Source organism: Mastigoproctus giganteus, chromosome 9 (genome assembly GCF_048544385.1).
Source record: "Mastigoproctus giganteus isolate SK-2022 chromosome 9, ASM4854438v1, whole genome shotgun sequence".
Classification (NCBI taxonomy): Eukaryota; Metazoa; Arthropoda; class Arachnida; order Uropygi; family Thelyphonidae; genus Mastigoproctus; species Mastigoproctus giganteus.
The window spans coordinates 19,256,957-19,272,707 of NC_143583.1; the positions used below are offsets into that span (position 1 = coordinate 19,256,957).

Genomic DNA, 15,751 nt, shown 5'->3' on the forward strand with positions numbered 1-15,751 from the left:
AACTGACTGTGTCCGGTTTTACCTTATAAATTTCTTTTAATTGTCAGGATGGTTTAATCTTTTGACTTTCTCTTAATTATGAAGCCTGTTTAATCTTTTAATTTCATCTCAACTCATACTTAAACTTATTTAATTATGACAGAACTACGTTAATCGCCATGTCATCATAATTTCTCTTAACTTGCAAAGGCATATTATGCTCTGATTTCCTATTCGTAAAGGGAGATCTTATTCTACAAAATATAAATTTTCGTTATGCGATGGTAAATCATTAAAAATATAAAATATAAGTGAACATATAATTATATGTAAAATAAATTAGGAAATTTTAAATTATTTTAAATATAATAATAATAAATGAAAGTTTTCTAGTACACCTAAAAATAAACCAAATTCTTTCTAGAAAACGATTATTGTGTATCAAATGAATCAGCATGTAAATGTTGTGTTCTTAATCGACTAAAATGATTGTGAGAAATGCTTCTTTAATGGGGTGCTGCTTCTTTGATCCGTGTAATGTTACTAACATCGAGTAAGATAAACAATCATGAAGAGCACTTTTCATTCCGTTACCAAAGCAACGTCATTCATTGTGGACGAGTGCGAAAATGAATGATTCGCACATTTTACAGTAAGAACGGTACTACAAGAAGCCGTATCATGTTACAATTTGTCTGTTTTTGTCATTCACCGGAAGTATTGCTTTATGATTTGTCTTCCCGTTTCACAAAAGAAAAGCCGGAGGTCGAAATGGAGCACGGAACAAAACTATCCAACGGGATGTTTTTTCCCATGTCTTAAAAAATCAAGGATATTTCCGATGGGGAGGGGGGGAAGAGAAGGGGTGCCGAGGAAACGTCAGAAGAAAGGTAAGTTTTTAAATCTCGATCAGTAGAGGGTTTTACTTTCCCTATGTCAGGGGAAAAATGGGGATTTAAAAGGAGAGAGAGAGAAGGGACTTGAGAATTGAATTCATTCTGGGACAACATTTGGGAGTACGAAATAGATATCCAGTTAGTCTGTCGCATTTTGGTGTTAGAGGACATACATCTTTGTATATCGTATATACATAATGTGAATGACATGTTCGTGGTGAATGTGCACCCCCTTCCTCTTTCCGCAAGAGGTCACCCGATTGTTATAAAAGTACCATGGCGTAGCAGTCAGCTATGCGTCCTCTTATATTTTTCTATTTATTTTAGAGTTAAACATTTGCCAATGTCGTCACGCCACATATTTCGCATGCAAATACGTTTTTCGCCACTATATATGCTTAACCTCCAACAATGGACTTCCTTTAAAGATTCATTCATGAGGGCAATAGACTGCGACGGGTGACCCACTTTCTCTCTCATTTAATTTTAGGGAAAAAGAGAAGAAAAAAAAAGTTCTCCGTAGAGGTCAATCTTTTTTTTTTTTTTAATTTAAATAAAATTTCATTGCTTTTTTCAGAAGCTTTCTTTTTTTTTTTAGAAAATGTTCTAAATAAATCAGCTATGATAATCTTTTTCTGATTTGTTATTTATATTAATACTTTTTTATATGTGAATTTTAGAAATACTATGCATTTATTCTGTAACTTTTGCAATTTATTTTGTTTCATTAAAAATTTAAGCTACGTTTTTTTTTTTTTAGATTAAATGGCCACTTGCTGAATTTTCTATTTTTTTTTTTTTTTTCTGAATTACGAGTAATTCGTTAATTTGACACTAGATGTCGTTTTTATTGAGTTGAACTTGTGTTGATATCTCCAGCAAATATTATTTTAATGTTTGTTGTGATTAACGATGTTATTATTTTTCACTTACCAAATTAAAAATTTGGATAAATATTTTGTTTTATTTTTTTATTGAATAAGGAAAATACAAATTACACCTTAAACTTAATTATTCTGACTTTATGTTTTAAGAAAAGAAAATTTTATATTATTTATCATTTTCAAAGATTGTTTAACAGTTGACGCTAGATGTCGCCTAACGCTATTTTATATTATTTATCATTTTCAAGGATTGTTTTAGATTGACGCTAGATGTCGTTTTTACCAATTGTTGAACTTATGTTAATTCTTCTATAAATAATGTTAGTATTTGTCACTTACCAAATTAAAAATTTGGATAAATACTTTGTTTTATTTTTTGTTGAATAAGAAAAATACAAAGTCCACCTTAAACTTTAATATTCTATCTCTTCTGACTTTATTTTAAGAAGAGAACATTTCGTATTATTTATTATTTTTAAGGATTGTTTTACACTGCTCGCAATATGGTAGCTGTACAGATTATTTCTTGTCCTCGAAAACACGACACGCACTTATATTTTAGTATATTTGAACTGAAGCAGCTGATGGAGGAACTGAACAGCTGTTTTTCCCTCCACCACACCTTTACACACCTTCACTCTCTTTCGAGAGCAGCATTAGAAAAAGAACACGTTTTATCCTTCGTCCTTGTGATCCACTGTTATCAAAATTACTCGTAATTTAGTTTGATAAATAGCTTTAAAACACGACATTTTCAACCCTCCAGAGTTATTTGTTGGGTTGAAATCGAAATTTCTGTTGTTTTCTTTATGTAATCATTTTTATATAAAAAAGTTTCTATTAATTAAATACAATTGGAATACAGTCTGCACTGAATTATCTTTCGCTGTTAATGGAAAAGTTTTTGATATTAGTTTTAAAAATCATGTGTTAAATACATGTAAGTCATTATGTGAAGAGTAAGTATATGGACAAAAAAAATCCTGCAGTAATTAAAGAGGAATTTGATAAATTTCGTTACGTTCGTGGATGTATTGGGCTTGATGAGGAAGTGTAAAATGTCGAGAAATTATTTGAGTAATCCAAGAGATAATCAGTTGATTGTTTAATCAGCTAATAGTGACTAAAGCTGGAGGTTGGGATGATATTTCAAGAGAGCTACTAAGAAAAGATACGAAATAATTGTTGAAATCACTTTTAGTGATTCATTTTGAGTTTTTTAGAAGGTGGGTGTTGCACCTGTTGGTTAGAAATACGCTCTCGACAGTTCCAACTCACAATAAGGATTAACAATACCTCGAGCTTGAAACCTGGTAAGTCTTAAAACAGTACTTTAATAGCGTTAAGGAAAATTATGATTTTGGTTAAAAAGATTTCCCAAAAAAACTGGTTAGTATTAGAATCTGTACTATTTAATAAATATATTAATAAAATAATATCAAGAAGGATGGTATGAGTTTCAATATGGATATTTTTGTAGTCTTTCTTTTTCCTTAATTATAAAATTATAATTCCATTTTCCTGTGTGAACATATTTCCTTAATACAGTAAACTCTAAAATCCCACGCCCTCAGCATTTATAATGACTATATTATTCTTTTAATTTGTTTCTGGGGCAACAAGATTAAAACTGCGTGGCCAACACATTCTTAATACCTACAGCAGAATAAACTTGTCTTTATAACGAGTTGCCCTAACTTTAGCTATATTAATACTTTAAAAACTGTTTCGTATACAAGCAAAACAGAATAATTCTTTACACCTCCTTTGTCTGCTTGTTGTCACTAGAGACCACCTGCTATTTGATGAGGAGCCAGTTAGTCCTCAAACAGACTGTCATATCAATCTCATCTTTTAATTATAAAAAAATTAGGATTGGATTTATTTATTTATTTTATTTTATTTTTTTTTCAAGGATTCAAAGTCGAGGGTTCGGGCGGAAGTTACCATGGTGCGTCTAGCGCGTGATAGTGTTTTTAAATTGACTATACCACCCACATGATAGCCCAAGGGTATCAGGGATCTCGGAGATCCATCAAAACATGTCCATTACTTTGTTACTATCATGTAACAATCTGTACATTGTTTTTAAAACGTCTAAAAAAAAAGCCAAAAAAAAAAATAGGAAAGAGCCAGATCAGTACTATTCCAGGCTGATCTAGTCGATGATACCACTTTTCTGTGGTATCATTACAAGGCACATGTGGCGTAGCAGTTGTCCCAAAATGCCCTATTACTTCGTTTCCATTATGCAATTAACAAAGTTTACAACGTTGTCTGTAAAAGCCACAAAAATACGACCGGGCCAGATCAGCACTATAAGCGAGATGTTCAAAGATTTCAGATCCGAATTTTGCCTTAGTGTCTATGAGCCTTACTGGGAACATGTTGTATAGGATTGTCAGTGTAATAAAATGATTTTACTGGGAATACTGTCTTTCTTTCTTTTTTTTTTTTTTTTTTTTTTTTTCTATTTGGGGAAACATTTGTATCCATTCTTAAACTTTTTCTTTCCTTTTATTTTTATTATATTGCTGTTTTATTCTTTTGTAGAAGAAAATTTTACTCCTTCAGCATTTATAAAACGAATTACTCTGATTTTTTCAGCTTTGAACCAATCTTTTAAGGGATACGACATCTTTATAATCAGTGAACAGTTAAAATATTAACTACAAAACATTATTACCAAATTTATAATTACTGAAACGAAATTAAAAAAAAAAATACTGTTTATTATGACGCGAAATTTTAACTATAAACTGCTGTTACTTTTAGAACCTCCTCTTATACCAGATATTACAGTTTTATTCTTTGGTTAAGTTACCACAATTTCAAATAAGCATTTGAATGAATCATTGCTGTAACACGCCACTTCTTGACGTACAATGACGTATAAATTAACGTGTAATGGCGTATAAATTTACTTAGTGTACTGAATTATATTTACAGAAAATTGGTAATTTGCTCGGTAATTCTAATGGTGCTTGTATATTTTGAAGCAATGTTTTGACTAGCACTGAAAGCAGTTTTGATTCGAGCTATGGCATACTTTTAGTGGAACAAAATAGAAACTGATAATGTTTAACTTTTTTTTATGTTTTTAATTGGCATAACATTTATTTTTGGTTGTTTTTGTAGCTAACCTATTCTAATGAACAATAAAAATGACCCTGGGTCACTGATTTTCTGGCAACCCATCCACACACACACACCAACAAAATGTTTCTGATTTGCGATGTAGTTGGCTCCCAACCAGAGTCTCAATTAGGAACTAGTCCAGCATCCTGTTGGGTTCGTTCTACATCCTTCTCTTCTTGAATAACAGTTCATTTACCATTTAAAACTGTGTGCAAATGTACACCTACTGATGTATTTATCTGTGATTAACTTATAAGTCTCAATCACAACCCCCCCCCCCCACGCCAGCTGTTTTCTTCTCAGTAATTTTCTCTTGCCTTTAATATTAGCTGGTTTTCGTTCTGCGTGACATATTCACCTCCAAGTCCACTACGTCTGTGTCTACAACCGCTATAAATGAAACAGAGAAAGAAGGAATGCTACAGGCAGGGTAAAAAAAATAATAATAAATAATAAATAAATAAAATAACAAACGCAAATGAGGAAAAAATAAACCGATGATTTTGCATAAATTTTCATAACTTTACATTAAACTTTTTCTTAATTTGGCTTTTCACTTGAAATAAACTTTCTCTTAATCGCTCTCCACCCACACTAAACTTTTTCTTAACCGCTTCTTTTGAATGAACTTTTGCTTAAGTTTCATTTAGATCAATTGCTTTAGACAAAGCTTTTTCTTAACTACCTTCTTTACCCAATGTTTTATTTTTAACATTTTCTTTCCTTCTTTACTCCGAACATTCTCCTAACTCGTTGACGTTTCCTTTCTGTACAATTTCTCTTAACCTTCCCTTTCTCCTTCTTTCTCATCATATATTCTTTCTCTTTACGTTCAACCAAATTTTTTAACTTCTTTTAAACTATTAACTTTCAACCAAACCTTTTATATTTTTTATTCTTAACTTAATCTTGTACCTCTCTGACATCTTCACGTAGCTCTCAATGCTTTAGGCTAAACAACCTTCTTTGATTAATGTTTCTTTAAGTGCTTAAATGTTTCTTTCTACTGAAAATTCTTCTATCTCTCGCTTTCTTTATAGGAAATTTCTCTTAACCCTCCCTTTCCTTTTTAAGGAATTTTCTCATAACTCTTTCTTTCGACCAAACTTTTATTTCCTTATCTGAACGTTTTATATTTTTGACTCTTAACTTAATCTTCTATTCAGTGCCGGATTAAGACACGGACTTAATCAAATTTCATCTTGGGCATACCAAATCATAAAAAAAAAAATATATAGACATTGATACTGTATATCCTTAGTAAAGGGGGCGCCGAAAAATCTTTCTGTCGGGGCTTTCTATTGCTTCAGACCAAACTTTCCTAAAACTGACTTTGATCAAAGGTTTCTTTAACCTTCTCTTTCTTTTTTTTCTCTACTGAACATTCTTCTCTCTGTCACTTTCTTTATATTGAAATTTCTCTTAACCTCCTTTTTCTTTATACGGAATTTTCTCATAACTTTCTTTCAACCAACTCTTGACTTCTTTTACACCATTAACTTTCAACCAAACTCTTAACTTAGTTTCACATCGTTTACTCTTTGATTTTGAACTCTTTTTTTTTTTCCTCGTGTTAACAACGCACTGCTCAAATCTTTGCCAAATTCAAACATCCTCCAACCATTTTTAATTTTTCTTTTTGTAAAAATGCCAAACTTCTCAAGGAGTGAAAAAAGGAGTTCATATTGCCATCTTAAAATGCAAGAAGTAAGGATGATCCATGATGGTGGGTGGAGGGTGGCGAAGGAACAGGGCCTAAGAGAAAATGACCAAACAACCTTTGTTTCTGATAGTTTCGTTCTTCAAAAAAAAAAAAGATTTCTCATCTTTCTTTGCCATCTTACAGACGCCAGACAACGACACCCTATTTAGCTAAATTTCAACTTATTTTTTTCCCTCGCATTCCTTCCCCCTACTTAAACTCTCTCTCTCTCTCTCTTTCTCCTTCTGCTTTCACTCTTGATACTGCTCAAGTTTCTGTTCATTCATCGTTTCAAATTTCATCTTGGGCATACCAAAGGCCGCTAGATGTCGCCGTTGATACCGTCGGATAATGTCGACACAAGCGTCTTGCTACACATGTGCCGTCAACGCTAAAGCACACGCGTCTTTAACTGGTAGTAATATAGTTTACACTGGCAATGTGATATTAGGAAAAATTTCCCCCGTCTTGCCAGATAAAGCGAAGATAGGCTGTACTTGGTGATGTGTGGTGTCTGCAAGAGTACTTATTTTTAATCTCTCAATGAAGCCCGGAGTATTCTGGTATGGTTTTGAAATTAGAGCAAAAAGGTAACCGTTTTCGTATGTGTATACCAACAAGATTACTCCGTTAATTTAATTAATAATTGCGCCCGTGCGGTTATGTTCAATTTATTTATTTAAAGTTTCTTGTCTGTACAGCGCGAGTCCGTGGAATCAAAGAGTTCCATTGATAAATACACCATCTTTATCGAAATATATTCAGTTATTAGTTGAAAGTTTTTGTATTCAGAGCAGAATAAATAAGAAAAGGGAATACGTAATAATTATTGTATACGGTCCACGAAGTAATGTCCTCACTGACGTGTTCTGAACATGTTTTAACTCGTACAGACTTGTTGAATTAACGTAACTGTAAATCAGTTCTCAATTTTTATCAAGTGTTTTTTTTTTTTTTAGAAATAAAATATTTTACTGTTTATAAAATGCATTTACATTAAAAGTTTGAAAAGTAATTGTAAAATTTTGCTAACTAATTACCGTTTAAATTAGACATCTAATAGATAATCCATGGTGCTCGTAGGTAATGGTACGGCGCCGTTCTTCGAGAGGACTCGTATTAAGATTCTTAGGGATTATTCATAGGAGGAGCATCATGTACTATCAATTTTGGAGTAGGAGATGCTATTTGAAATTGGAAAGTTTTGGGCTGAATTTGAGCAAAGTACGGAGGACTCTTTAATGCCTTTACAACCCAAATTATGATAGGTGCCAACAATCTTGTCTTTAGAAGGTTGGACATCTGCTAAGGCAGGCAATTATCTTCTGAGAGTAGAATCTGCTCAGAGTGTATCAGACAATGCTGCATAGTTACGAATTTAAAGGTTGAGTGGCAAGTGTGACCCATCATCTGCTCATTTCACGACCTATTTTTCAAGGCACCTCAGCTTCGACAGAGCATTAAGGGATCAGGGAGAGGGGCCATATTTCAGAGTCGTATAGTAAAAAATGTTTAGATGATATGCATAGGGACTAGATAGATAACATGGCTTCCAACAGTTGGCTCAAGTAAGGAAAGTTCTTCTCTGAGAACGAAGCATTCATGCTCGCCATCTAAGATCATGTAATCAATCTGATCTTGGATAAGGAAATACATTACCAAGGACCCGGAGTGACAGACAACACATGTTGACGATGTCACCTGGCCCCAGAAACAATCCAGCACATCACCGCAGGATGGGTTATCACCCCGCCTGAGTGCATTCATAGACATGACCAGGTCGCCATCAGAAGCTAGCAAAAGACACCAGTTGATTAAAGAAAGTGTACCGCATTATAAGTCAGGCTGTACTGGGACCGCGCCATGACAAGAAGGAAAACACTACCTAATTGATCGGTATAGCAGTGCCCAACACCAGCAACTTCCAGACCACTTAGAAAAGATCAAAGAGCAACGTGGCATATGGAACAAGTAATGACCATCCCGATCCCATTGTCAACTACAGACAGGTTCTGAAGAATCTTCATATGAAGCTAGCAGCAATAGCCCCCACAGAGAACACTTACATGGAACTCCAGAAAGTCGCAGTAATCAACACCTGTAGGAGAGTCAAAGCGTTCCTCGACCAATAATAGTTACAGAAACAACAACCATTCCAAGCACCCGGTACCATTACTAGTCTCAGGATGGGGAAAAGGACATAAGGAGAAGAAAGAAATACTAATAGGGTAAATTCAAATTAAAACAATATTCATTCTATTCCCATTCCCAAAAGCTAATCATAATTATCCAATTCTGCTTTAAACTTAGTCAGGCTCACTACCTTAACTACTTGCCAGTCAGCTTATTTCAGTCTTTGATAACCCGCTGTCCATAGGTGAGCTTCATGAGGATCCAATCTTCTGTTATTCCCTGAGATTTTCTATATGCGTTCCCCGGTTCGTGTCTCATCTACTTGAAGAATAGACCTTCCTCATGTCTGGTTGGTTGTCAAACTTTGCTGGCCTTCTGCAGCTTCTAACCCGTTTGCTGATATGTGCGCTTTGCACTCGTCACCAATCTGGCTACCGTTTTCTCTGTACCCTCTCCAGAAGCTCTGTGTCTTTTTTAGATGCGGTCTCCAGACCTAAATACAATATTACAAATGCAATATTCTAAATACAAATGCTAGCTAACCATCGCCTTGTAAAAGGAACAATGACATCCTTCTCCCTTACTATCAAAAATCCTATAAATCACAAGCAGGATACCACGTGCCTTCCTGGCCGCCTACATGGAAAATTTCATGTTAGATTGAATTTCAACACAAGTTTTTTTCGTCTTGAACAACTTTTAGCTCCTCTATCGCCAGCATATACCAGACTATGATTTCTGTTTCCCAAATGCATAACTTTACATTTAGAAGCATTAAACTGTAGTGGCCATTTTTTGAACCATATGCAACCGTTTCCAGTCCTTTTGAAGCAACATGGCCGAGCTCAGATCGTTAACCACCATCTCCACCTTAAAATCATCAGCAAACTTTGACAGCTTACCTTGAACGCCCTCATCAATATCATTTATGAAAATTAGAAATGGGAAGGGACCCAACAAGTGAACTCTGAGGGATGCCATTTGTTACCCTCAGCCTCAAGACTGACAATTAATAACAGCCCTCTGTCTCCTATCTTTTAGCGACTTGCAATCTAGTGTAGGATCATACCAGTAACTCGAACTACTTAATAGATAATGTCCAAATTGTTCCCTGCATCCAAATGTCTAATAACAATATCATGGTAATTTACCAGATTAGGCGTGACATCCTTAACGATATGATCCATAGAGATTCTACCTCTTCGAGATGATCCATAATATATGGATCATCTCGAAGGGTAGAAAAATCAAAGGAAATACATGGGAAAGAATTGCACTGGATTCGTCCTCACACTCGAATTAGTCTCACCTTAACAATGAGTTGCTTAAGTATTGCAGTACTTCGATTTTTCTGAAGTAATGCTATTAGGGGCAACTTATTAGCCTAGTGGTCAGGCGCGCGGGTGCATAAGTACACGTGCCTTGAGTGACCGGGGTTCAAGCCCGTGACTGCTGAATACGGTGCTGGTTCTTGTATTCTGTGTATCTTGTAAACTCCTCTGACCGTTTGGTCGTCCCGGAGTATAAACAGAAAATTTATTATTTATTATTATTGACGGCTAAGGTAACAGAAGATTATTACACGTGTGTTGTTGCTGTTGTTGTCGGATTTTAGGAGCATCAGCGACTAAGGCCATATTGCTCTACTGTCTATAAATTGCCTGTGTTCTGTGGTCGATTTTCTGTTTGTAAGGATGAAAAACCCGAATTTCCTGGAGAAAAAAACCACGATATCCTCGCCCGAGTCAAAAGTGAAAAAGGCCCATAAAAATTCCTCTCGTCATCGACGGGACTCGAACCCAGAACCTTTTCTACCCGGTATAAGGAGGACGGCGAATCTACCAGCTATACCACCCACGGGGGCTACACGTGTGTGAATAAATACACAAAATACGACAAATACAATTAAATATGTTTTTTTTCATAAAGCGAATCCCATTAAGATAGCTTCCCTGTAAGAGTACGTGTGCGCGCACGCGCATGTCTGTAGATGACACTCAATTTCAACATTTATTCTTTCTTGACCTCTTTAACCCTCCAGTGTCTCAACAGCGCACACAAAAAAGCTTCGTCAAGGAATTAAAAACCACAGTTAAGAAAGAGATTATTCGTTTTACAGTTCACCGTGTGGTTTTATGTCCGATTCATATTTCCATTTGACCTCTTTGACTGGTAGCAAGTAAGTAGTCCGCCTACCCCATTGTCACAAGATAATAATAATTGCCATACCAAAGTCCTACGTATTATAACTTTTCATGGCCCTTTTTTTATTTTTTTTCTATTGTGTTTAAGGTTAGTGAGAGGTTATGTAATGCAGAAGAACTTGCTATGCCACGGACAAATCGCTCGGACTACCTGTACTGCATCTAATTAGGACAGACTGTTCTTAGTATTGTTGAGCTCTCGTCTGACTCACGCCCAGCCTCGCGTGCAGGGTATTGTTGCGTCATCTCTTAAAACCGTGTAACAAAAGGAATTTGAGAAGTGAATAGTGTTGCACGTTCTCTCGCTGCGCGCGCTGTTGATTACTTTTAACTTTATGTCGATTTCATTACTCAAGTTTTTTTTCTCTTTTGACAGTTAATCTTTTGAAGAGATTTGATAGTCTGGAATTTGTCATCAATGCCTTTTTCTATGGGAGGAGTTTCTGCTTATTTTTATCTTTTGGGTGTGTAATCTTTTGGTTGATCGGGGGATTCCAACTGGAAATATCGAATATGACAATGACAATTGCTGTCATTTATTGCTTTCCAAAGCTGGTTTACAGTTCCAAGAAACGTCAAAGCTTTCTTCGAGAGAACAAGCAACAGATTGATATATAACTTTACGTGAATTTTAATCATATAAAACAAAAGCTGCGCAGAAACTGGCAGAAGTCACTACCACGCCGTCTTTTAAAGAGATGGTCACCTGATTTCCTCATTGTTACTTTATAATTCTTGGAGAAGAATTATAGTCTTTATTTATCTTTTGCCTTTTATAATATCGAGTGATTTTGACCTTTAGTTTACGACCATGCCTAATACCTCCAATGAGCCGCAAGAAGATTTAGTCATGGTCTATTTTGATGAACACCACTGAATCCACGGGAATTAGTATTGTCAAATACTTTAAAGACAGCGAAAAATGTTGGGGTTACTTTCCAAGGTCGTGTATGTTTACTAATTAACAGAATCGATTCGCTAGATGGGTTCTTCTGTTGCTTTGTCGGCGTAATAACATAGCGGGATAAAGGGAGTTACTACAGCGAAGGTTATTTGCACCTGCTTGCAACTTTTTTCTCAGAATCACCTGTTGTGCCAAGGTACTAGAAGGTGGGAAGAGATGGTAGCACTTAACAGTATCGAGGGAACGTTACAGTTGGTTTCCCCCTGTTACAAGAATCTATCAATGCAAAACGTCAATTTGTTGAAAGAGTGACCTAGAGATTTGTTTAATGTGGTGACAAAAGCCAAGAAATTGTCTTCTCTTTCAAGTAAACGGCAAGTTAGTTTCACTGGGAGTTAAATCAATTCTTGGGATTTGAAAATCGATCGCAAAATCTTTTGGATTTTTCTTTTTTCTCAATTTAATGCTAAATAAAACCTTATTAAAAAGGAATCAGGTCGAAAGAGTATTTAGTCTTTTGAATTACACAAGTTCAAAGAGGGTTACGGAAGGAGGAACTTAAGCAGATTATTATATAGATGTGTGGGTGAACCATGCCTTCCCGATCGAAAGATTCCAGATTTTAAAATTTTTGAAACTTTCTCGTGTTTTAAACTTTTCAAAATTTTAATATTCCGCTTTGAACTTCGCCTTGATCTGTTGCACGCAACTCATTCGAAAAATGGTTTGAATTACCAGTCTTCTCTTACTCCATGAGATTTAAATTTGTGACTTATGATTCTCGTCTCTCCTGTCAGTGAAAATATACTTTCCTGTTTTACTGATCCCCTTAAGTGCCTTATACCCTTCAATCAGGTTCCTACCACCCCAAGATGTCCAGTTGTTGTTTTAATAGGGTTTTAGGAGCATCTGCAACGAACGCCATATTGCTCCGCATATACTGATTGTAAATTGCGTGTGTTCTGTGGTCAATTTTCTGTTTTGCTGGATTTTTCCGGGAGGAAAAAGCATGCTACCATTGCCTGAAACAGCTAACTCAGCCATGTTGTGAAAAAGGCCGATAAAAATTTCTCCCATCATCGACGGGTCTCTTCCATTGGTGTAGGGAGGACAGCGTCTACCAATTCTGCTGCACACGAGGGCAATCTCTAGTTACCAAGCTTTGCAGCCCGCAACTTCTAAGCTGTTCTTCACATAGACTTTGTCTATGTGAAGAACAGAATTTTTTTATGTGAAGAACAGAATTTTTTTTTTAATGAAATTTTTTTATTAAGGTTTGGATATCTAACATCAAAGTTGTTTTTAGATCCATCTATAACACTTTGTGTAGTTAACTAGACTGCTCAGATAACTTTCCTTCCACAAAATTCCACCTGGACTTGATCAGATTCTGGGAACGATCTATTCTTCCATAAATGTGGTACATTAAAGGTTATGCAACGTATATAAAATATTCACTGTCCTACCATTAATATCCGGACACCCCTCCATGGATAGAGAAACAGGTTCTATGGATGCAACACGTCACAGAACCTGCTATAAATATACACACTGGGCTTCGAACAGACAATTACAAAAGTGGGCATGCAAGATGACATGTTCAAAAGAATTGATCACCTCAACAAATGCTAAACACTGATTAACATGGTGTAAGGAGTGCGAATCCTGGACTGTAGCGTAGTGGAAAACAGTCCTATGATCAGACTAGTCGAGGTTCGCACTCTGCCAGTCTGATGGCCGTTCCTGGGAGTGGCGAATGCCAGGGGAACAGTTCCTTCCTGATTATATCCTCCCAACAATGAAGTTTGTGGAGGCAGTGTCATGGTGTGGGGCTCTTTTCATGGTTTGGCTTGGGCCCATTAGTCATTATCGACAAAACCACGAATTCTGTGCAATACCAGGACAGCCTGAACAATTATGCACTTCCAACGTTATGGCAATACTTCAGGAAGGGTCCATACGCGTATCAGAAAGACAACGCGCCATGCCATACTGCTCGGGTCGTAACAGAGTGGTTTGAGGACATGGGTGTAGAAAAGTTGGATTGGCCAGCCCAGAGTATTGATCTGAACCCTATCGAGCATCTCTGGGATGTATTGGATCGTCGAGATCGCCCAAAGAACAAGGACAACTGGTGGCTGTGTTAAAGGCCGAGTGGAGGAACATATCACCTGACATTTATAAAAATCTGGTTGAGAGTATGGCGCGAAGATCGAAGGCCGTCATAGAAGCAAAAGGTTTCAGCGCAAAATATTAAATAACACAATAAAAGCTCTCTTTTTTTTTTTTTTTTTTGTCTAAAGGCAGGTGTCCGTATATTAATGGTAGGGTAGTGTATATTGATTTATAATGCATATTTTGAATATGTACCATATGATATCACATCAAAATGTATGTGAATATACAAGCAAGATCCATGAAAAAGTCATACACTGGGACGTCGATTATCCGGACTGGTCAGGGGCCCCAATCTCCAATTATTTGGGATAATAAAAAAGCCAACAAAAATCGATTATCCAAACTCTTAATTAGTTTAATATTCGATCTTAGCCCTTTTAGTCCTGAAACCATCCGAGTAATATTTCTTGCCTTCGAGAGTTTCAGACAATCAGAATTCCAAGCATCAGTAAACTTTTTTTCACACCCGATAATGAATTACACTGACAGGGAGGAATTAATTTTGCCAACTGATACGGAAAAAACGAAAGCCAGTCTAGTGTTCTCATTAGCTATAAGTTCAATCTGGTTTAATTATTAAACGTTTTAACTTAAACTTATTTATTTCTTTAACTCATTTTATACGAAAATATATTTAAAAACAACTCTTGACTAATCTAACATTCGAGCGGTGCTATCCACCAGTCGTTAACTTCGCGCTGTTGTTTTGGCTGCCGACACAGTGAAGTTGTAAACGCGTCTTGCAGATTGGGTGAATGTCCAGGAGTACAAAAAGAAAATGTATCCATGAAATTCAGTCCTGCATAGCCCAATTTGCTTATTAACCTTTAAATTTAATTTAATTTTCGATCCTGATAGATCTACGTGGATACGTAGCAAAACCCCATTAGTCACTGAAGTGAAAATAGCCAAAGCTTTTGTGGCTTTACTATAATCACACACCTGTTGTGGTGTGGGAGAGCATTGAGGCGATGGTAAATGTTTCTTTTTTTTTCTTGCCCCCCTCCCCGTGACGGTCCGATCGCATCAATGCCTCCCAAGTGTGTTCTTGTTTGGCTACTGTTGGCTGAATAAGCCATAATGGTGAGTGGTCAGACGATTATTATAGAACTATTAAGTGCGTGTGAGGTGAGGGGCAGAGAAAGAGAAAGAGGCGATAGGGGGGTAGATGGGGGCAGGGTCTGTGAGGCAAAGCGGCGGCACCTGCTCTCTGTTGTTGGAGGGACTCGACCATGAGAACTAGCCTCAGGGACACGAATAGGGGGTGGTGGAAAATGGGAACAGACATTACGTTTTTATTCACCCGAAAAACTGATTTCTCACAGTTCATATTGCCCTAACCATCGATTCAATCATCCTTGAGCCAAATAGGTTATAGGGATGTACTGAGGGCGGACGCACGTGCTCGAAGATGGCACCTCCAGCTCTTTTGCAGTATTATGGTAAGTTTTTGAATGGTACAATCATATTGATTTATTATATTTTGTCAATTCGTTTTAGCATGAAATTAGCGAGCTTGTAAGAGTACCCGTTGGTGGAGGGAGACTATTCATTACCCAATAAAACGAATTTGGTACTATTACGTAAATACATCCACCTTTAGCTTCCAACACCCTCTGGTATTAAAGAGATATTATTATTATTACTATATATTTTTAAAAAAGTGTTTCACAAATTCTTGTATGCATGGTAGTTAACGAACTGAAGTCACCAACTATCTCAAGAACGGCTCA

At 36.2% G+C, this 15,751-nt stretch overlaps 1 protein-coding gene across 3 annotated transcripts in view; it reads left to right on the forward strand.

The window, feature by feature from the left end:
- Nucleotides 1–15,751, forward strand: part of pnt (ETS transcription factor pointed) — a 103,019-nt gene that overhangs the window by 27,024 nt on the left and 60,244 nt on the right. Inside the window, exon 1 of one of the 3 annotated variants that reach the window (XM_090381319.1) lies at nt 6,992–7,189. The exons of the other annotated variants lie outside the window; for them this stretch is intronic. Coding sequence (XP_090237445.1) covers nt 7,165–7,189 — 25 coding nt within the window. The 5' untranslated portion in view covers nt 6,992–7,164. Of the gene's footprint in view, nt 1–6,991; nt 7,190–15,751 lie in introns of those variants that run through there. 3 annotated transcript variants of the gene reach the window in all.